Source organism: Mustela lutreola, chromosome 6 (assembly GCF_030435805.1).
Source record: "Mustela lutreola isolate mMusLut2 chromosome 6, mMusLut2.pri, whole genome shotgun sequence".
Lineage (NCBI taxonomy): Eukaryota > Metazoa > Chordata > Mammalia > Carnivora > Mustelidae > Mustela > Mustela lutreola.
In genome coordinates this window covers 86,282,466-86,304,558 of record NC_081295.1, presented here as the reverse complement: position 1 = coordinate 86,304,558, position 22,093 = coordinate 86,282,466, and the positions used below count along the sequence as shown (strand labels likewise).

The 22,093-nt window shown below is 39.8% G+C and overlaps 1 protein-coding gene and 1 pseudogene across 1 annotated transcript in view; both read right to left on the bottom strand.

Moving 5' to 3' along the window:
- DNAH8 (dynein axonemal heavy chain 8) overlaps positions 1-22,093 on the bottom strand; it is a 377,764-nt gene that overhangs the window by 246,775 nt on the left and 108,896 nt on the right. The window contains exons 25-28 of the mRNA XM_059177846.1: positions 19,930-20,005; positions 18,769-18,964; positions 1,417-1,613; positions 685-811 (exon numbers count right to left, since the gene is read on the bottom strand). Coding sequence (XP_059033829.1) covers positions 685-811; positions 1,417-1,613; positions 18,769-18,964; positions 19,930-20,005 — 596 coding nt within the window. The remainder of the gene's footprint in view (positions 1-684; positions 812-1,416; positions 1,614-18,768; positions 18,965-19,929; positions 20,006-22,093) is intronic.
- On the bottom strand, positions 2,837-5,017 carry LOC131833917 (RNA-binding protein EWS-like; annotated as a pseudogene).

Sequence of the window (22,093 nt, the reverse complement as noted above, 5' to 3'; positions counted from 1 at the left end):
CCAATCAGCATCAGTCCCTCCCTTCTGAATGTCAACCAATCAAAAAGAACATATGGATAAACCCACCTCTGTGTGCCAACCAATCAACAACAACCTCACCTGGGTAAATATCTTTCCACAGATGGTATTAACCTATTTACACCCACAGTCCTGAAACCCCATGCTGCCCAGACACCCCATTATGAGTATACTCTCCTGGGAACACCTGGGCCTGACCAGCATCACTCTCCCTTACTCTTGTAATCAGTAAAATCAAGTTGGGCTTTTTATTTCAGATATTAATTGGCTGTCTTATCATCCTTTGATACTCTAATCACAAGTGGATTAACATCTCAGGAAACCTCAAATTGTTTCATTCCTATCTCATATATACAATTCCTTCCTCACAGTAACCTGAAAAAGAGTTTCACCTGTCACTTCGTTGTTTGACTGCCAGTTAAGGAATTGCATTGTACTCAGTAAATTAAGCCACCCTGATATAATATTATATGCAAAGAATATATAATAATATATATGACACACATTGTATATATACATATATATAACATATATATGAACAAGATTAGTGGTCCAGAAATATTTGATATTTATAAAATTGTACCAAGGTAGCTTCATAACTGTTTTCTAAATAAAGCAACATTTCACGTGAAAATACAGATATTATATATAATATTTTTTAAATACCTGTATGCATTTCAAGGGCTCCCACAAAAATAACAGGCTTCAACTCATCAATCTCCTGTTCAAAAGTAGCAAAGTGTAGAATCTCTGATCTGATTTCAGTCAGAGAGGGGTTGTTAGCCAAAAACTCCTGTAGTAAGGAAACAGTGTTTTCTTTATTTAGCTTTTTGATAGTATAAATCTCACATTGCATTTTTTTGTTTTATTTTGTTTGCTTATATATTTTTCCACTCATATGTGAGCCTAGTAGCTCAGTAAAGAGAGGGATGAGCCAGTAATATCAGAAGATGAGGTTATGTGAGGGAATGCCATAGTCTACCATGAATAACAATAACAATAACAATAATAATAATAATAATAATAAGTTATTCATGTGTCCTTGGGTCTCTAACCAAAAAGACACTGTATCTGTGTAAGTGTGACAAAGACACTGTATCTATGTAAGTGTGACATGCTCTCAAATACCCAGCCTCTGAATGTGTCTGGAACGTAATCGGTACTCAACTGTTTACGCAAATTAAACAAAATCTGCCTGAGCTTCATTCCTTTCAGTTGCCTCCGAGTGTCATTGGGAGAACTGCAGAAAATCAAGTATGTTAGGAGCTGGGCATTTACAGGTTCCTGACCTCGGCTCAGGAGTTCCTGTCATGGTCACTGACACTTTCCTGGTCCTCTGCCACCGGTTAGATATAAACAACCCAAACCCAGAATGTATCACAAGTAGCAGAAACAGACCTTCACTTTCACATCTCGATCCTCAGTCCAAAGCGTCTTATACTTTTGAAAGTCCTGCAAAGCTTCATGAGCCACCTTTCGCAGAGAATTCACAGAGGAAGAGAGGAGGAGAACCAACTTGGAAATATCCTTGTGCTCTGCTACCCCCGGATAAAAATTCTTCAGCTTCCTTGCAGGAATAATTTCTTCAAAAGATCCTGAAAACAGATGTCAGATGTTTTTCTATGTAGATAACTTCTATATTCAACTTTAAATATTATCAATGTTAGTATTTATAAACTTTTTTCAAGCTGTCATTTTTGAAAGACCCTCCAAGTAATTAGAACTATTCTCTTATGCCTTCATTTACTCTTATTAAACCACTGTGTCACATTCTGAGGCCTAGATTTCTTTAATGTGGGGAAACTCTTTTCAGAGAAGAGAAAGACACTGATGAACCCTGCCCCCCCCCCCCGCCAAATAAATCCTCCAAGGAAAGATCAAAAGCGCTGGCATTGCTGCCCCACAGAAAAGCATGGTGGTTTAAATAGAGGCACCGTATTTATTATCTAAATAACTTTAGGCCAGTTTTTTAATCTTCATGAAAATACTTGTGAGGATTAAATGAGACAACATATGTTCATCTTAGCTCAACATCTGGTATATCTAGATCATGCTATCACTATTAACCACGACTTTAAACATCTCTTGGCAAAATCTGATCATGTCACCGCTTTGCTCAAAATTCTCAAGTATTCCCCATCCAACAGACTATACAGATATGTTTGGACCAAATAATACCTTGCTTTTTCAAAACAGTTGTGAACAATTAAAAAGCATGATCTTCCATGCAAAATGCCAGATCTCTAACTTCTCTTTTAAAAAGGTTTAATCTGGGGTGCCTGGGTGGCTCAGTCAGTTAAATATCTGCCTTTGGCTCAGGCCATCGTCCAGGGTCCTGGGATTGAGCCCCACATCTGGCTTCCTGCTCAGTGTGGAGCCTGCTACTCCCCCTGCTTATTATTGTGCTTATTATTGTGCTTTCTCTCTCTCCAGTTAATAAGTAAAAACTTAAAAAATTTTTTTTAATAAAAACATTTTATCTAGGGCATCTTGTTGGCTCAATTTGTTATGTGATTTCAGCTCAGGTCATGATCTCAGGGTTGTGAGATCGAGCCCCAAGTCAAGCCCTACCCTGGGCTCCATGCTGGGTATGAAGTCTGCTTAAGATTCTCTCTCTATCCCTCCTCTCTCTTTTTCTCTCTCAAAAAAAAATTTTTAAAAAGAAATGAAAATAAAAATGAAAAGCTTTAATCTGGTAGCACAGGACCCATGTTTCTGCATGGTAACAATTAGCCGAAGACGAGAAGCATCTCTTAAAAGAGGATTCCTGTTGAATTTGCCACTATCTTTTCTTTTCTTTTTTTTTTTTTTTCCATTTAACTTGTTTTAATGTTTCTTCACAAATGGTGAAAAATACTAAAGTACAGACAAGGAATAATCATAATGTTGTGGCCAACATTATAAATATGGAATTATAAATTTAAAACATTTTCTGGTTTAAAAAATAAATCTGGTAGTCAATGCAGCTCTGCGGGGTCTCTACGTCTAGTAGGGCCGGTCTCTGCGTTCCTGACGGTGCTCGCCTTTATCCATTTTTCCAGGTCCTCCGTGCCCGCCTCTTCTTCCTCCCATCTGTTCCATCAAAGGTCCAGGGGGTCCGCCGGGGCCACCCCGTCTTCCTCCACCAAAACCGCCTCGGTCCATGCCCCGGCCACCACGGAAGCCCCCTCTGTCTCCACCACGGCCACCTCTGAACATCCCACCGGGACCACCGCGGTCCATGAGGCCGCCTCTTCCGCCCCGCATTCCACCAGGGCCACCTCTGCCACGGTCACCGCCAGGAGGTGGAAAGGGTGGTGGAAGGAAGCCTTCAGGCTTCGGGGCCTTACACTGGTTGCATTCTGTTCTCCAGGCAAAGTTCTGGTTTCCACAACCCGGATTGGGGCACTGCCAGTCTCCAGCTCGGTGCTGGACATTTCCTCCTCCGGATGGGTTCCCTCGAGAACCCCGGGGCCCTCTTGGGGGAAAGCCACCTCTGTCTCCTCCACGGCCTCCCATGCGACCCATGGGGCCCCCAGGACCTCCTGGGCCCCCTGGACCTGCACGGAGGGGCGGCGGCATCCCTCTGCCCTCACGGGGCGGCATGCCACCCCGCAGGCTGTTCATTGGAGGCTTCTTCCGAGCAAGAGACACCTTAAGTTTGCTCCCTTGAAAATCTTTCCCATCAAACCACTCCACAGCGGCCTTGGCAGTTGGTGGGTCTTCATAGGACACTGTAGCGTCACCTTTGGGCTTTCCTGTTTCCTTGTCCAAGTAGATATGAATCATGGGTTGTCCGGTTCTCTTGTTCATCTTAACAACTCCACACTGCTTAAAAAAGTCAGCCAGATCATCTAAAGTCACATTGTCATTTAAGCCTTGCACATAAATTGCACTGTTGTCAGAATCTTCATCTGGATCTACAGGTGGGCCTAGATCAAGATCTGGTCCTTCATCCATGGGTCCACCAGGCTTATTGAAGCCACCTCGCTCTCCAGCGCCCATTCCACCGCGTCCTCCGTCCTCCTCCCCGCCCACCTCTGCTCATGCCTCCACGATCAAATCCCCCTCTTCCCCTGCCCCGGTTATCAGGGCCACTCATGCTCCGGTTTTCTCCTGGTCCGGAAAATCCTCCAGACTCCTGCCCATAAACACCCATGCTACTGGGGTGGTCCTGTCGGAATGAACTCTGCTGCCCGTAGCTGCTGCTCTGTTGGCTATATTGACTTGGAGCCTGGCTGTAGGATCCAGTTTGGGGGGGATAACTAGTGGGCGGCTGCTGCCCATAGCTGCTTTGTTGACCATAGCTACTCTGCTGTCCATAGCTGCTCGGCTGCCCATAGGTGTTCTGCTGAGAGTAACTGCTCTGATCATAACTAGTCGGCTGTGTAGAGGAGTAGCTGGTAGGAGGATAAGATGATGGTGCCGTGACTGGCTGCATGGGGTAGCTCCCAGGTACCTGGGGATAACTGTAGTTACTCTGTCCATATCCTAGGCTGGGCTGGTTGTAACCCCCTGTACTAGATTGAGGTTGACTAGTCTCAGCGGGTTTGTTACCATCCTGCGGTCTTGCAGGTGCGGTGGCTGCCGGCTGCTGCCCATAGGCTGGGTAAGCAGGTTGAGTGCCATAAGCAGACTGAGCTGCATAGGAGGCCTGGGTGGTAGTGACCGTAGCAGTGGTGGTATCGTAAGCACCAGTGCCATAACCCTGGACAGGCTGGCTGTATGCCTGGGGGGCAGTTGGAGTAGTATAACCAGCAGGAGGCTGTCCATAAGAAGTTGCATAGGCGGTCTGCCCATAGGTAGCAGTGGTCTGAGCTTGGGTATAGCTGACATCAGTGGGCTGTCCATAGGTTCCATAACTTTGCTGCCCATCTGCCTGGGTGGTCTGTGCATATCCTTGAGTGGGTTGGGCGGTGTATGCACTGTAGCCCTGCTGGGCTGCAGCTTGGCTGTATGTACTGTAATCCGTGGACGCCATTTTCTCTCCTTCCTTCTCGTTCTCTCAACGTCCGTCTCCCTCTCCACCACTATCTTTTCTTAAGATCAGGTCACTCAATTGCTCTTTTGTCTTAATTTTAATCAAAATCAAAGCAAAAGAAACTACAAGGTATTGGCTTAATTAGCTAAGTAACTAATGTTGCAAGTACTGGCAGTTCTATCCCTTTTACTGCACAGAAGCATTCCACGGTGTAGCTCTACCTCATTTTGTTTGTCCATTGGCTGGCTTTTGGACATCTGGTTTGCTAGCAATTTGAAGCAATTAGAAATAGCTTCACCACATTTGGCGGTGAAAATTCATACCTTCACATGGACCAATGATTTCATTTCTCTTGGGTAAATTCCTAGGGGTGGAATTCCTGAGCCAAATGGCAGAGTTATGTTCAGCTTTTTAAGGAAGCGGCAAACCAGTTCCAAAGTGGCTGTACCTTTCTATATATTCCCTTCAGTAATGCATCAGAGTTCCAAGTTCTTTGTCAACAGTTATTATTGTAGATTTTTAAAAATTTTTATCTATTCCAGTAGGTGTGCATTGGTATATCATCATAGTTTTAACCTGCATTTCCCTAATAACTATTGATGCTGAGTATCTTTTCATGTGTTTTTTAGACATTCATGTATCCTCTTTGTTGAACTCACTTTTTCCCATTTGGGAAGGGTGATGGTCTTCTTACTACTCAGTTTGAATTCTTTATATATATTCTGAATTACAAGTACTTTATATCAAATGTATGAATTGCAAATATTTTCTCCAAATGTGTGGCTTCCCCTTTTAATTTTTTAAATGGTGTCTTTTGAAGAGCAAAAGTTTTTAAACTGGTTGAAGTCCAATTGGTCTATTTTCTTTGTTATGGATCACATTTTTACTGTCTTTTCTGAGAAATTTTTATCTAACCCCAAATTCTAACTTCTTATATGATCTCTTCTAAAATTTGTATAGATTCAGCTCTTCTTTTCTTTAAAAAAATTTTTATTATGCTGTGTTAGTCACCATACAGTACATCATTAGTGTTTGATGTAGTGTTCCATGATTTATTTTTTGTCTAATAACACCCAGTACTCCATGCAATACATGCCCTTCTTAATACCCATCACCAGACTAACTCACCCCCCACCCCCCCTAAAAGCTTTGTTATAGTTGACTTTGAGTTAATTTCTTTGAATATTGTGAGGTAAGATACCAACTCCATTTTTTTTTTTGTATATGTATGTCTAATTGTTCCAGCACTGTGTGTTGAAGAGGCAATCCATTACCCTATTTTTTTGACTTGGTATCCTTTCAGAAAGTCAGTTGACTTTAAAGTTTATATCTGGGTTGCCTATCTGTCCCACTGAACTAAATGTCTCTCCTTAGGGCAACACTGTACTGTTTTGATTACTGAACTTTATAGTATGTTTTGAAATCAACTCATTCAAGTACTCTAGCTTTACTATCTTTTTTCAAAATCATATTGACTGTTATAGCTTCTTTGAATTTTCCTATTCCTTATTCAAGTTTTAGGATCAACTCAATTTCTGCAAAACCACTTTCTAGGATTTTGACGGAGTTTCCACTAAATCTATAGATTAATTTGGGAGAATTGCCATTTTAGCAGTAAGTACTGAGTCTTCCAATCCATGAACATGGTGTACCTTTTAGCAACATTTTGTAGCTTCCAGTGTACAGGACTTAAAACTTCTGTTAAACTTATTTTTTGTGACATTATTGTAATGAAATTATTTTTTTTAATTTCATTTTCGGATTGTTCATTCCTAGTATTTAGAAATATAATCAAGCCTTTATATCAACTTTATATCCTGCATACTTGTTGAACTCATTTATTAGTTCTAATAGTTTTACATGTGTATATATTCCTGAGGATGTTTTTGCATCAACATTACATGATAATGTTATCTGTTAATAAAGCCAGTTTTGTCTCTTCCTTTCCAGTCTGTATATCTTAATTTCTTATTAAAGCCACTAGATCAGGGGTGGCTCAGTTGGTTAAGCAACTCCCTTCAGCTCAGGTCATGGTCCTAGAGTCCCGGGATTGAGTCCCCAGTCAGGCTCCCAGCTCCATGAGGAGACTCCTTCTCCCTTTGACCTTCTCCCCTCTCATGCTCCCTCTTACTGTCTCTCTGTCAAATAAATAAATAAAAATCTTTAAAGCCACTAGAACAAATGTTCAGTATAATGTATCGATGTGGTGAAAGCTGGTATTCTTAACTTGTTTCTGATCTTATGGGAAAATAATTAATTTTTTCACCATTAAGTGGGATGTTGACTGTAAGTTTTTCATAGTTGTCCTTTATCAGGTTGAAGAAGTTTAATTCTGTCCCCAGATTGTTGAATATGTTATCATGAAAGAGAGCTGGATTTTACCAAATCCTTTCTGTGTCTACTGAGGTGATCATGTGATTTTGTCCTTTATTCTGTTATGAGGGTGTATATTGTCATGTCAAACCAACCTTCTGGGATAATTCTCTTTTGGTCATAATAGATGCTCCTTTTTATGTGTTTCTGGATTCAGTTTGCTGATATTTTATTAAGGATCTCAGCACAGTCATTTAAATTTAAAAGAATGTTTTTAAATATAAGGAAGTCAAACTTAGGGGTGCCTGGATGGCTCAGTCATTAAGCGTCTGCCTTCAGTTCAGGTCCTGATCCCAGGGTCCTGGGATCCAGCCCCGGATCAGGCTCCCTGCTCAGTGGGAAGCCTGCTTCTCCCTCTCCCACTCTCCCTGCTTGTGTTCCCTCTCTCGCTATGTCTCTCTCTGTCAAATAATAAATAAAAGCTTGGGGGAAAAAAAAGAAGTCAAACTTAAACATATTTTCTTCTATGGTTTGACTTTCATGTGTCTTAAGAATTTTTCCCTACTCTAATGTTATAAATATATTTGTTATATTTGACTCAAAAGAGTGTTATAGGAGATATATATATATATATATATATATATATATATATATTTATTTAACAGTGCTATAAAATATAGAATAATGGGTTATGAATTTAAGATGCTTTTAAAATCTAATTTAAGGGGTGCTTGGGTGGCTCAGTCAGTTAAGTGTCTGCTTTCAGCTAAGGTCATGATCCCAATATCCTGGGATCAAGCCCTGAGTCCGGCTCCCTGCTCATCAAGGAGTCTGTTTCTCCCTCTCCCTCTGCCTCTCCTGCTGCTTGTCCTCTCTCTCAAAAGAATAAATAAATAAAAGTATATCATAAATAAATAAATAAATAAATAGCACATTCTTTCTTCTTTGATTGGTAAGTCTACCTGTGTCATATATCTAATTTTCATATATATAAGTATTGCTGTACCTCTGTCCTGATCCACTGGTCTATCAATTCTTGGACCACTCAAAATTTAGAAGCATTTATTTTGTTGTTTTAATTAGTCTGTCTTAATAGACACACTAGATTGTTTTAATTAGTCTATCGTAATAACACTCCTTCCTATGTGTCAGGATAGGACCCCTTACTTTGTTTTCCTTCAATATTTTGAGCTATTTTTGGCTCTTTACCCTTCCATATAATTTTACAGAAGAAAATGAAAATTAATTTAACAAATTATATAAAAAATTCTGTTGTGATTTCATTGGAATTTTATCGAGTTATGTCGAGTTTGTAAATTAACTAACAAATGAAGTTCTTCATGTTGTGGATTTATTCCTATTTTTCATTATACCATTCCATAATAATTATTCTCTCCAAAAATGCTATGCAAATATTTTTTACATTTATTTATTAACCACCTTATCGTTTTGTGGCTATTGAAAAACCCATTTTTTCTATTACATTTTTCCCAGCTTTATTGAGATATAAGTGACATATAATTCTATTACATTCTAATTGAATTATTGACCATTATAGAAATACTTTTGTATGTTGGCCTTTTATACATTAACATTATTGAACTTATTAGTTCTAATAGACATCTCTAGATTCATGGGATTTCCTATGCATGATCTTTAAAGTAAGAACAACTTAGTTTTCCTTTCCAATTATCTCATTTTTTATTGCCTCATTTCTCCAATAAAATATTGAATAGAGGTGATGATAGCAGTCTTCTTTGTTTTATTCTTCAACTTAATGGGAAATAAATGCTACTAAATTTTTCCACAGATACCATCAGCAGAAAATCCTTCATATTCTTAGTGTGCTAAAAGAATGTGTATGGGTGACTGAAATATATCATATATACAGCAGCATATATAAAACAGTAGTTAAATAAGAATATGACATATAAGGGGCCCCTGGGTGGCTCAGTGGGCTAAACCTCTGCCTTCGGCTCAGGTCATGATCTCAGGGTCCTGGGATGGAGCCCTGTATCAGGTCCTGCCTCTCTGCCTAGTTGTGATCTAATAAATAAATAAATAAATGTCTGTCAAATAAATAAATAAAATCTTTTGTTAAAAAAAATATAACATATATAAAACATACTAAATTAGAAGGAAAATAATTTCAATGTACTCAGTACCCAGGTTAAGGGAAGAATGGTCATAATATATCAGTAGTCCCCTCTAGGTCCTTTTCTTTTTTTTTTTTTTTTTTTTTTTTTTAATTTTTAATTTTTAATTTTTTATAAACATATATTTTTATCCCCAGGGGTACAGGTCTGTGAATCACCAGGTTTACACACTTCACAGCACTCACCAAATCACATACCCTCCCCAATGTCCATAATCCCACCCCCTTCTCCCAAACCCCCTCCCCCCGGCAACCCTCAGTTTGTTTCGTGAGATTAAGAGTCACTTATGGTTTGTCTCCCTCCCAATCCCATCTTGTTTCATTTATTTTTCTTCTACCCACTTAAGCCTCCATGTTGCATCACCACTTCCTCATATCAGGGAGATCATATGATAGTTGTCTTTCTCTGCTTGACTTATTTCGCTAAGCATGATACGCTCTAGTTCCATCCATGTTGTTGCAAATGGCAAGATTTCATTTCTTTTGATGGCTGCATAGTATTCCATTGTGTATATATACCACATCTTCTTGATCCATTCATCTGTTGATGGACATCTAGGTTCTTTCCATAGTTTGGCTATTGTGGACATTGCTCCTATAAACATTCGGGTGCATGTGTCCCTTTGGATCACTACATTTGTATCTTTAGGGTAAATACCCAATAGTGCAATTGCTGGGTCATAGGGCAGTTCTATTTTCAACATTTTGAGGAACCTCCATGCTGTTTTCCAGAGTGGCTGCACCAGCTTGCATTCCCACCAACAGTGTAGGAGGGTTCCCCTTTCTCCGCATCCTCGCCAGCATCTGTCATTTCCTGATTTGTTGATTTTAGCCATTCTGACTGGTGTGAGGTGATATCTCATTGTGGTTTTGATTTGTATTTCCCTGATGCCGAGTGATATGGAGCACTTTTTCATGTGTCTGTTCGCCATCTGGATGTCTTCTTTGCAGAAATGTCTGTTCATGTCTTCTGCCCATTTCTTGATTGGATTATTTGTTCTTTGGGTGTTGAGTTTGCTAAGTTCTTTATAGATTCTGGACACTAGTCCTTTATCTGATATGTCGTTTGCAAATATCTTCTCCCATTCTGTAAGTTGTCTTTTGATTTTGTTAACTGTTTCCTTTGCTGTGCAAAAGCTTTTGATCTTGATGAAATCCCAGTAGTTCATTTTTTCCCTTGCTTCCCTTGCCTTTGGCGTTGTTCCTAGGAAGATGTTGCTGCGGCAGAGGTCGAAGAGGTTGCTGCCCGTGTTCTCCTCAAGGATTTTGATGGATTCCTTTCGTACATTGAGATCCTTCATCCATTTTGAGTCTATTTTTGTGTGTGGTGTAAGGAAATGGTCCAATTTCATTTTTCTGCATGTGGCTGTCCAATTTTCCCAGCACCATTTATTGAAAAGGCTGTCTTTTTTCCATTGGACATTCTTTCCTGCTTTGTCGAAGATTAGTTGACCATAGATTTGAGGGTCTATTTCTGGGCTCTCTATTCTGTTCCATTGATCTATGTGTCTGTTTTTGTGCCAGTACCATGCTGTCTTGATGATGACAGCTTTGTAATAGAGCTTGAAGTCCGGAATTGTGATGCCACCAACGTTGGCTTTCTTTTTCAATATCCCTTTGGCTATTCGAGGTCTTTTCTGGTTCCATATAAATTTTAGCATTATTTGTTCCATTTCTTTGAAAAATATGGATGGTACTTTGATAGGAATTGCATTAAATGTGTAGATTGCTTTAGGTAGCATAGACATTTTCACAATATTTATTCTTCCAATCCAGGAGCATGGAACATTTTTCCATTTCTTTGTGTCTTCCTCAATTTCTTTCATGAGTACTTTATAGTTTTCTGAGTATAGATTCTGTGTCTCTTTGGTTAGGTTTATTCCTAGGTATCTTATGGTTTTGGATGCAATTGTAAATGGGATTGACTCCTTAATATCTCTTTCTTCTGTCTTGCTGTTGGTGTAGAGAAATGCAACTGATTTCTGTGCATTGATTTTATATCCTGACACTTTACTGAATTCCTGTATAAGTTCTAGCAGTTTTGGGGTGGAGTCTTTTGGGTTTTCCACATATAGTATCATATCATCTGCGAAGAGTGATAATTTGACTGCTTCTTTGCCGATTTGGATGCCTTTAATTTCCTTTTGTTGTCTGATTGCTGAGGCTAGGACCTCTAGTACGATGTTGAATAGCAGTGGTGATAATGGACATCCCTGCCGTGTTCCTGACCTTAGCGGAAAAGCTTTCAGTTTTTCTCCATTGAGAATGATATTTGCGGTGGGTTTTTCATAGATGGCTTTGATGATATTGAGGTATGTGCCCTCTATCCCTACACTTTGAAGAGTTTTGATCAGGAAGGGATGTTGTACTTTGTCAAATGCTTTTTCAGCATCTATTGAGAGTATCATATGGTTCTTGTTTTTTCTTTTATTGATGTGTTGTATCACATTGACTGATTTGCGGATGTTGAACCAACCTTGCAGCCCTGGAATAAATCCCACTTGGTCGTGGTGAATAATCTTTTTAATGTACTGTTGAATCCTATTGGCTAGTATTTTGTTGAGTATTTTCGCATCTGTGTTCATCAAGGATATCGGTCTATAGCTCTCTTTTTTGGAGGGATCCTTGTCTGGTTTTGGGATCAAGGTGATGCTGGCCTCATAAAATGAGTTTGGAAGTTTTCCTTCCATTTCTATTTTTTGGAACAGTTTCAGGAGAATAGGAATTAGTTCTCCTTTAAATGTTTGGTAGAATTCCCCCGGGAAGCCGTCTGGCCCTGGGCTTTTGTTTGTTTGGAGATTTTTAATGACTGTTTCAATCTCCTTACTGGTTATGGGTCTGTTCAGGCTTTCTATTTCTTCCTGGTTCAGTTGTGGTAGTTTATATGTTTCTAGGAATGCATCCATTTCTTCCAGATTGTCAAATTTATTGCCGTAGAGTTGCTCATAGTATGTTCTTATAATAGTTTGTATTTCTTTGGTGTTAGTTGTGATCTCTCCTCTTTCATTCATGATTTTATTTATTTGGGTCCTTTCTCTTTTCTTTTTGATAAGTCGGGCCAGGGGTTTATCAATTTTATTAATTCTTTCAAAGAACCAGCTCCTAGTTTCGTTGATTTGTTCTATTGTTTTTTTGGTTTCTATTTCATTGATTTCTGCTCTGATCTTTATGATTTCTCTTCTCCTGCTGGGCTTAGGGTTTCTTTCTTGTTCTTTCTCCAGCTCCTTTAGGTGTAGGGTTAGGTTGTGTACCTGAGACCTTTCTTGTTTCTTGAGAAAGGCTTGTACCGCTATATATTTTCCTCTCAGGACTGCCTTTGTTGTGTCCCACAGATTTTGAACCATTGTATTTTCATTTTCATTTGTTTCCATGATTTTTTTCAATTCTTCTTTAATTTCCCGGTTGACCCATTCATTCTTTAGAAGGATACTGTTTAGTCTCCATGTATTTGGGTTCTTTCCAAACTTCCTTTTGTGGTTGAGTTCTAGCTTTAGAGCATTGTGGTCTGAAAATATGCAGGGAATGATCCCAATCTTTTGATATCGGTTGAGGCCTGATTTAGGACCGAGGATGTGATCTATTCTGGAGAATGTTCCATGTGCACTAGAGAAGAATGTGTATTCTGTTGCTTTGGGATGAAATATTCTGAATATATCTGTGATGTCCATCTGGTCCAGTGTGTCGTTTAAGGCCTTTATTTCCTTGCTGATCTTTTGCTTGGATGACCTGTCCATTTCAGTGAGGGGAGTGTTAAAGTCCCCTACTATTATTGTATTATTGTTGATGTGTTTCTTTGATTTTGTTATTAATTGGTTTATATAGTTGGCTGCTCCCACATTGGGGGCATAGATATTTAAAATTGTTAAATCTTCTTGTTGGACAGACCCTTTGAATATGATATAGTGTCCTTCCTCATCTCTTATTATAGTCTTTGGCTTAAAATCTAATTGATCTGATATAAGGATTGCCACTCCTGCTTTCTTCTGATGTCCATTAGCATGGTAAATTCTTTTCCACCCCCTCACTTTAAATCTGGAGGTGTCTTCGGGCTTAAAATGTGTTTCTTGGAGGCAACATATAGATGGGTTTTGTTTTTTTATCCATTCTGATACCCTGTGTCTTTTGACAGGGGCATTTAGCCCATTCACATTCAGTGTAACTATTGAGAGATATGAATTTAGTGCCATTGTATTGCCTGTAAGGTGACTGTTACTGTATAGGTCTCTGTTCCTTTCTGATCTACCACTTGTAGGCTCTCTCTTTGCTTAGAGGACCCCTTTCAATATTTCCTGTAGAGCTGGTTTGGTATTTGCAAATTCTTTCAGTTGTTGTTTGTCCTGGAAGCTTTTAATCTCTCCTTCTATTTTCAATGATAGCCTAGCTGGATATAGTATTCTTGGCTGCATGTTTTTCTCGTTTAGTGCTCTGAAAATATCATGCCAGCTCTTTCTGGCCTGCCAGGTCTCTGTGGATAAGTCAGCTGCCAATCTAATATTTTTACCATTGTATGTTACAGACTTCTTTTCCCGGGCTGCTTTCAGGATTTTCTGTTTGTCACTGAGACTTGTAAATTTTACTATTAGGTGACGGGGTGTGGGCCTATTCTTATTGATTTTGAGGGGCATTCTCTGAACCTCCTGAATTTTGATGCTCGTTCCCTTTGCCATATTGGGAAAATTCTCCCCAATAATTCTCTCCAGTATACCTTCTGCTCCCCTCTCACTTTCTTCTTCTTCTGGAATCCCAATTATTCTAATGTTATTTCGTCTTATGGTGTCACTTATCTCTCGAATTCTCCCCTCGTGGTCCAGTAGCTGTTTGTCCCTCTTTTGCTCAGCTTCTTTATTCTCTGTCATTTGGTCTTCTATATCACTAATTCTTTCTTCTGCCTCATTTATCCTAGCAGTTAGAGCCTCCATTTTTGATTGCACCTCATTAATAGCTTTTTTGATTTCACCTTGGTTAGATTTTAGTTCTTTTATTTCTCCAGAAAGGGCTTTTATATCTCTCGAGAGGGTTTCTCTCATATCTTCCATGCCTTTTTCGAGCCCGGCTAGAACCTTGAGAATTGTCATTCTGAACTCTAGATCTGACATATTACCGATGTCTGTATTGATTAGGTCCCTAGCCTTCGGTACTGCCTCTTGTTCTTTTTTTTGTGTTGAATTTTTCCGTCTTGTCATTTTGTCCAGATAAGAGTAAATGAAGGGGCAAGTAAAATACTAAAAGGATGGCAACAACCCCAGGAAAATATGCTTTAACCAAATTAGAAGAGATCCAAAATCGTGAGTGGGGAGAAAGGGGATAAAAAGAGGTTCAAAAAGGAAGAAAGAAAAAAGAAAAAAAAGAAAAGAAAAGAAAAGAATATTTTTAAAGAAAGAAAACACCTAAGAAAAATGTAAAAAAATATATATACATATTAGATAAACTAGTAAAAAATCGTTAAAAAAGAAAAAGGTAACAGTTAAAAAAAAATTTTACCCGAAGGCGAGAAAAAAAAAAAAATGAAAAAGAAAAAATTAAATTAACTGCAAGACTAAAAAAAATCACAGGAAAAAAGCCATGAGTTCCGTGCTTGGCTTTCTCCTCCTCTGGAATTCTGCTGCTCTCCTTGGTATTGAAACCGCACTCCTTGGTAGGTGAACTTGGTCTCGGCTGGATTTCTTGTTGATCTTCTGGGGGAGGGGCCTGTTGTAGTGATTCTCAAGTGTCTTTGCCCCAGGCGGAATTACACCGCCCTTACCCGGGGCCGGGGTGAGTAATCCGCTCGGGTTTGCTTTCAGGAGCTTTTGTTCCCTGAGCGCTTTCCGTAGAGTTCCAGAGGACGGGAATACAAATGGCGGCCTCCTGGTCTCCGGCCCGGAGGAGCCGAGAGCCCAGGGCCCCACTCCTCAGTGCGCCCTCAGAGAACAGCGCCCAGTTACTCCCGTCTGCCTGACCTCCGGCCGCGCTCCGAGCTCACCGAGCCTGCCACCGGTTCAAGGTAACACGGAGCTGCGAGCTTACTGTCGGCTCTGTCTCTGTAGCCGGCTTTCCCGTTCCAATACCCGCAAGCTCTGCGACACTCAGACACCCCCGATCCTTCTGTGACCCTGCGGGACCTGAGGCCACGCTGACCCCGCGTGGGCTTCGCCCCGGTTTAGCCTCTGGAGCGATGTCCCTCAGCGGAACAGACTTTTAAAAGTCCTGATTTTGTGCGCGGTTGCTCCACCGCTTGCCGGGAGCCGGCCCCTCCCCCCGGGGTCTATCTTCCCGTCGCTTTGGATTCACTTCTCCGCCGGTCCTACCTTTCAGAAAGTGGTTGTTTTTCTGTTTCCAGAATTGCTGTTCTTCTTCTCTTCGATCTGCCGATGGATTTTCAGGTGTTTGCAATCTTTAGATAAGCTATCTAGCTGATCTCCGGCTAGCTGAAGCAGTCTCAGCTTGCTACTTCTCCGCCATCTTGACTCGAGTCCTCCGGTCCTTTTCAATCATATATTCATCCCTTACTCTCAGTGGTAACCAGGATCCTGAATTTTCATTGAAGATAAACCAACATGCTTATCTATAAATAATATATTGTTTAATTTTTTTTTTAACTGAACACTAAGCACAAACCTAGTTGGAAAGAACATTATTCGCCCATATTAGAAGAAGGTTCTCAGAAAAAAAGAAGCTAAACGACTGTGTCCAGTCTGGCTTCAAAATTTACAAAAGCCCTTTGTGGAGAAGCCATGGGTTAGGATCATAGGTTAGTCCTATCACTTATGATCTGGAAAATAAAGGTCTCATCTTAATCAGAGCATCTGGCAAGGCTGTGTTTATGAGCCATGTAATGGAGTCCACAGCAGGAATATGGCCAGGGCAGTGGACCAATCTTTTTCCATTTCATTTTTAAAAAATTTTTTAAAGATTTATTTATTTGAGAGAGAGAGACAGATAAAGAGGTGAGGGACAGAGGGAGAAGGAGAGAACCATTAAACAGAGTGCCCACTGAACACCAAGCTTGACACAGGGCTCGATCCCAGGACCCTGAGATCTTGACCTGAGCCAAAGGCAGAGGTTTAACTGACTGAGCTACCCAGGTGTCCCTGGACAAATTATTTAACATTTCTGAAAAAAAGGATGGCACTAATATTTCCTTTGCCAGCTATTTTATGTGCATACATAGAACCACTCGCATGATTTTCCCCAGGCCTCCATACCTCTGATTTTCATTGTTGCTCCTTCTAGGTCTTGAACAACCAGTCTAGCCACTCATCATTGTCCAAGAGTCATGTATATCTTTGCTTTAGATCATTCACCTCTCCTTCAAAAGGATATACTGCTTGAAGCTCTGCCTACTGGGGGAAAGTACCCTTCTTGCTGTCCTTAAGGGCCACTTCTTATAGTCTATAGTGCAATAGTCCATTTTCAACTCACACCAATATATCAAACCAACTCAACATAGACTGGGCCTGAGATTTTTCATCTTCCATTAGCTGGCTGTAGGGAATACCCCATGAGACCACAGATAGAATCAGAGCAGTGTTGGTGCAACGTAGAAAGGGTATATGGAGCCTGGGCCACCTGTTCATGTAACTTACATGGTATCTTACTGTTTTTAATTTACATTTTACTGGTTACCAATGGAGAGGATGTAGTTTTAGAAAAAAGTGTTTGACTTTTCTTTTAGGTTCATGTATAAATGAAATTACATGATATTTGTCTGTGTCTGGCTTATTTCATTCAGTATAATACCCTTCAGGTTCTCCTTGTTGTCACCAGAGGCAGGGTTTCATTCTTTTAAAGCTGAATAATATTCCGTTGTAAAAAAAAAAAAAGCCAAACCCATAGTAACACAGAGTAACACAATGGTTACAAGAGGCTGAGGGGTGGAGGAAAGGGGCGATACTGATCAAAGGGTACTAACTTTCAATTATAAGATGAGTAAGGTCCAGAGATTTAATGTACAACATGGTGACTACAGATACTACAATAAGTATTTAAGTATTGTATACTTAAAATTTGCTAAGAGAGTAGATTTAAAATTATTTTACCATACGCATACACCAAAAAATGGTAACTGTGGGAGGTGATGGACATGTTAATTACTTTGTGGTAATCATATACATATATCAAAACATCACATTTGTATCCTAAATATATGCAATTTTTACTTCTCAGTAATTTGGCTTTCTACACAAAACTGTGTAAAAACATCCATGAAACTTTGGGTCAGTACTGTATCACATTCATAATTACTTAAGGGAATAGCTTATATGTATTTTATGTACAAGGAACACAGGACTCAGAACTGTTAGGTATCATGTTCTGACAAACTAAGTTCATTGGACCAAATACAATGCTAAAAGTAGAATTAGTACTAAGCATTGTTATAATTTCTCTTTGAATCTAAGATTATGATAGTAGAGCAGTGATATAGAAATCCTTGTTCACCTATGTCCAAACTCTGGATGAAAATGTCTGTCTGGGGCGCCTGGGTGGCTCAGTGGGTTAAGCCGCTGCCTTTGGCTCAGGTCATGGTCTCAGAGTCCTGGGATCGAGTCCCGCATCGGGCTCTCTGCTCAGCAGGGAGCCTGTTTCCTCCTCTCTCTCTGCCTGCCTCTCTGCCTACCTGTGATCTCTCTCTGTCAAATAAATAAATAAAATCTTTAAAAAAAAAAAAAAACAAAGAAAATGTCTGTCTGGACCTATACCCCTGGGACTAATAATACATTATATGCTTATAAAATAATTTTAAAAATTTAAAAAAAGAAAATGTCTGTGTGTTATATTTATGATGGAGTACGGAAAACACTAATTTTTAAATTTTTAATGCAAAGTTAAACAAATAAACATGTAGAAATGACTTTAATCAGCCATAAAAAAGAATGGAACCTTGCCCTTTGCAACAACATGGCTGGAGAATAACCCTAGGGAGTACAATGCTAAGTCAGAGAAATAAGCCAGTCAGAGAAAGACAAATACCATATAATTTCACTCATGTGTGGAATTTAAGAAACAAAACAAATGAACAAGGAAAAAAAAGACAAACCAAAAAGCAGATTCTTAACTATAGAGAGCAGATCATGACCAGAGGGGAGGTGAGGGTGGGGGACTGGAGGCAACAGGTGAAAGGGATCAAGTGTCTACTTATCGTGATGAGCACTGAGTGATCTATGGAAGCGCTGAATCACTATCTTATACACCTGAAGCTAATATAACACTATATGTTAGTTACACTGGAATTAAAATTTTAAAAATCTACATGCTGTCATACCCAGAAGAGTCCTAAAGACCATTGACTAGTTCTTACAACTCTAAGATTCTATTCATCTGAGATTTGTCTTAATGTTCTTACTCTCTTCCTTCTTCGCCAGTTTCGCTGCGTTTACAGGGGTCACATCAGGCGCAGTACGGCTGGGACTGGTGATGCCAGGCTTGATGTTACGGGTCTGCTGTTGCCCCCAGTGAGCCACTCCTCTGCTGACCTCCAAGGTGAGCTGGATCATCCGATTGATGGCTTGTTGAATGTCATCCAAACTAGGAATCATTACCTGTGGAGAGAAGAATTGGGCTCCTGGTACTGGCGCCAAGTACCACCCATCTCTCTGTTTCTCACCAGATCACTCCCCACTGGGTAGGAAAACCCCAGCTGGCCCAGTGGAAGGCTGCTCTGAGGTGAGGACTGTTAGAGGAGGATAGGCTGTGGATTTTCTCTATCCTGAGGTTTGCCCATTCTGTCATTTCCTGCAGGCTAAACAGGTCAAGAACAGTCCTTGTCATCCTTTCCCTGTGAGGGAAATTTCTGGTTGCAGCCAGAAATTGTGGACTCTGTGTGGAGCTCAGGAAGCAAAGTGACTGAAGAAGCTATACCACCAAGGTTTGACCTTGGTTCTTTGAAATGTGCCAAATAAGCCCAGAAGCTCTCCTCCGGGAGCCCAAACCATGTTGGTGTCAAAGGTGGGAGATGAGTCACGGATTGTTCCTGCCTTTCCTTATCCCATGGCACATCACAAAATGGACCCCAGTCAGCCTGTGTGACCCGGAGGTCCAAATGCCAAGGGGCAGCTGGGATGGTGGTAGAAACACATGCCAGGAGAAGGCATAAGTGTCCCTGTGCTCGAGTCATAGGCCCTTTCTTTCTTTCTCTTCTGCCATTCTTGGTTACCTCACAGTTATGTGTTGGGGAGTTAGGGATCTGGACTTCTGAGGTGGACTGTTCAGATCATTTAATGCTTGAAGAAAGAAAAAGCAAGAATATTTTTAGAGTACTTGCTGACTGATGGCTGACTAGATGCTTAACTCCTCTTTTATGCCAACCGTCAATACAGCAAGAACTATGCAGAGTAATTGTTTATAATAGATTAAAATAATGTTCCGCTTTTCATTAAATACTGGTGGAGCTAAAAAGACATAGAGCCAAGCAGTTATTCTAAATGTAAGCTCAGCTGTAGTGCTGTACTTCTTTAAAAACTATCAAAATATCATTGTATTAATGTGAATATTAAATTATACTTACCACATTCGGAATAGCTAGATGTACTTCAGTTTTTATAAAGGAAATAATATCTTCTGATTGCCTTCGTCCATGGTGGCTGGAAGAAGATGGACATTTAACTTATAAAACTTAACCTGAAATTTCATAAAAGCTTGTTTCTGCTACCATTTCCGATCCTAAAAATAAAGACCTTTTCAAAATACCAAATTACATGGGGAATATTACTTACAATGAAACCATACATTTCAAAGAACTAAGAAAACATAATGTTTTAATATTATTAGAAGTGAAATATTAGTCTCCCATACATTTTCTAGCATTTTAATGTTGCTCTCTCTCAGTAATAACCATTTAATATTGTTTATTAAAAGCACATCCCAGGGCCACCTGGGTGACTCAGTCAGTTAAACATCTGACTTTGGCTGTGATTATGATCCCAGGGTCCTGAAATTAAACCCCACATCAGGCTCCCCGTTCAGCCTGGAATCTCCTTGCCCCTCTCCACCTTTTCCCTGCCACTGCTCCCCCCACCCACCCTGCTTGTGGGCTCTCTCTCTCTTGCTCTCTCTCTCAAATAAATAAATAAAATCTTTTTAAAAATTAATAAAAGCACATCCTGTTCTTGCCCTGTAACAGATGCCAGACAAGATCACCACCAACAACAAAAAAAAAACCTTCATATATTTTGTATTTTTATATATACTCTTTTGCAAGATTACATAGGAGAATTCTGGCCAAAGCCCTCCAAAACTGTGTTTTTTTTTTTTAATTTTGTTTGTTTGTTTTTCTTTTTCTTTTAGAGAGAGAAGTGCCGGGAAGAGGCAGAAGAAGAGACTATCTTAAGCTGGGCACGGAGCCTGACATGGGAATCGATCTCACCACCCTGAGATCATAACCTGAGCCAAAATCAAGAGTCCAACACTTACCTGACCAAGCCACCCAGGCACCCCTATAATTGATTTTTTAAACGACATATTCATGCTCAGACAGAAGTACATGCAGACACACAAGTACAAATAACGAAGAACAAACATCAGAGCTGCAAACTAGTTTGGTTATCTCCGTCTGCCTTGACCTCTGTCCCCATCCCAGACAAAATTATTAGCCATGTTTTACTGCTCTCCATAGCAAGAAATGCTGTCCACTTGATTCACAATTTCTTTCTCTCACACTCTACAAATACCATTTTGTTGGCTCCTTTGTTTCTACTTTCAAAGGAGGGTTCTGCCCTTAGTCTAGTTTTCTAAGTGACACCCTGTTGTTTGGATGCTTAGAGGGCTTTCCCTTTGATTCTAGAAATCCACAAATTTTATGACCAGGAGTAGGTGATTTTTCCCTTGAATCCTCCCAGGTACACAGAGAATCTTTCGAAGATGATAAAATAGGTCTCTTCTTAAGATCAATGTGTAGGTTTCACGTGCTGGGCAATTACTGAAAAACTACACCTGTATTTATATGCAAGCAGATGGGGGTGGGGGGTGTCATAAGAAACACAAAGCCTCCAACGTGAAGACTCACTTTAGGATGCAGGACCATTTGTTCCCAGAAAAACTTATTATAGCAAGGAAGTCTTTGAACCAAAAGCAAGCAAATAAAGGGGGAAAACCTCTAATTCATAGTCTCATTGTGAAATTCAAGATGCAGAAACAGGACAAGTGTAAACTGTATTTAAAAGGGCAGAATCCCAGAGCAAGAAAGAGTTTTATAAAGTATAAACATGTGAAGCAACAGAGGTCATGAACAGCACACTAGATCATTCAGTAACTTACAAAGAGATAGATACTATTTAAAGATAAGGTAATAGTTTTCCATCTTTTTGTGTTTTTCTCAAATTCTTTCGTGTATATACACTTATGTATATAGACATAAAGTATAGATCTTTTATGTCTTTATTGAGGTTTATTCCTAGGTATCTTATGGTTTTTGTTGCTATTGTGGATGGAACTGATTCCTTAATTTCTTTTTCTACAGTTACATTGTTAGATTTCTTTACATTCCTATATAGAAAAGCAACGGATTTCTATGCATTGGTTTTGTATCCTGCCATATTGCTGAATTGCTGTATGAGTTCTAGTAATTTGGGGGTGGAGTCTTTTGGATTTGCCACATAAAGTATCATGTCATCTGCAAAGAGAAAGAGTTTGATTTCTTCTTTGCCAATTTGCCTTTCATTTCTTTCTGTTGT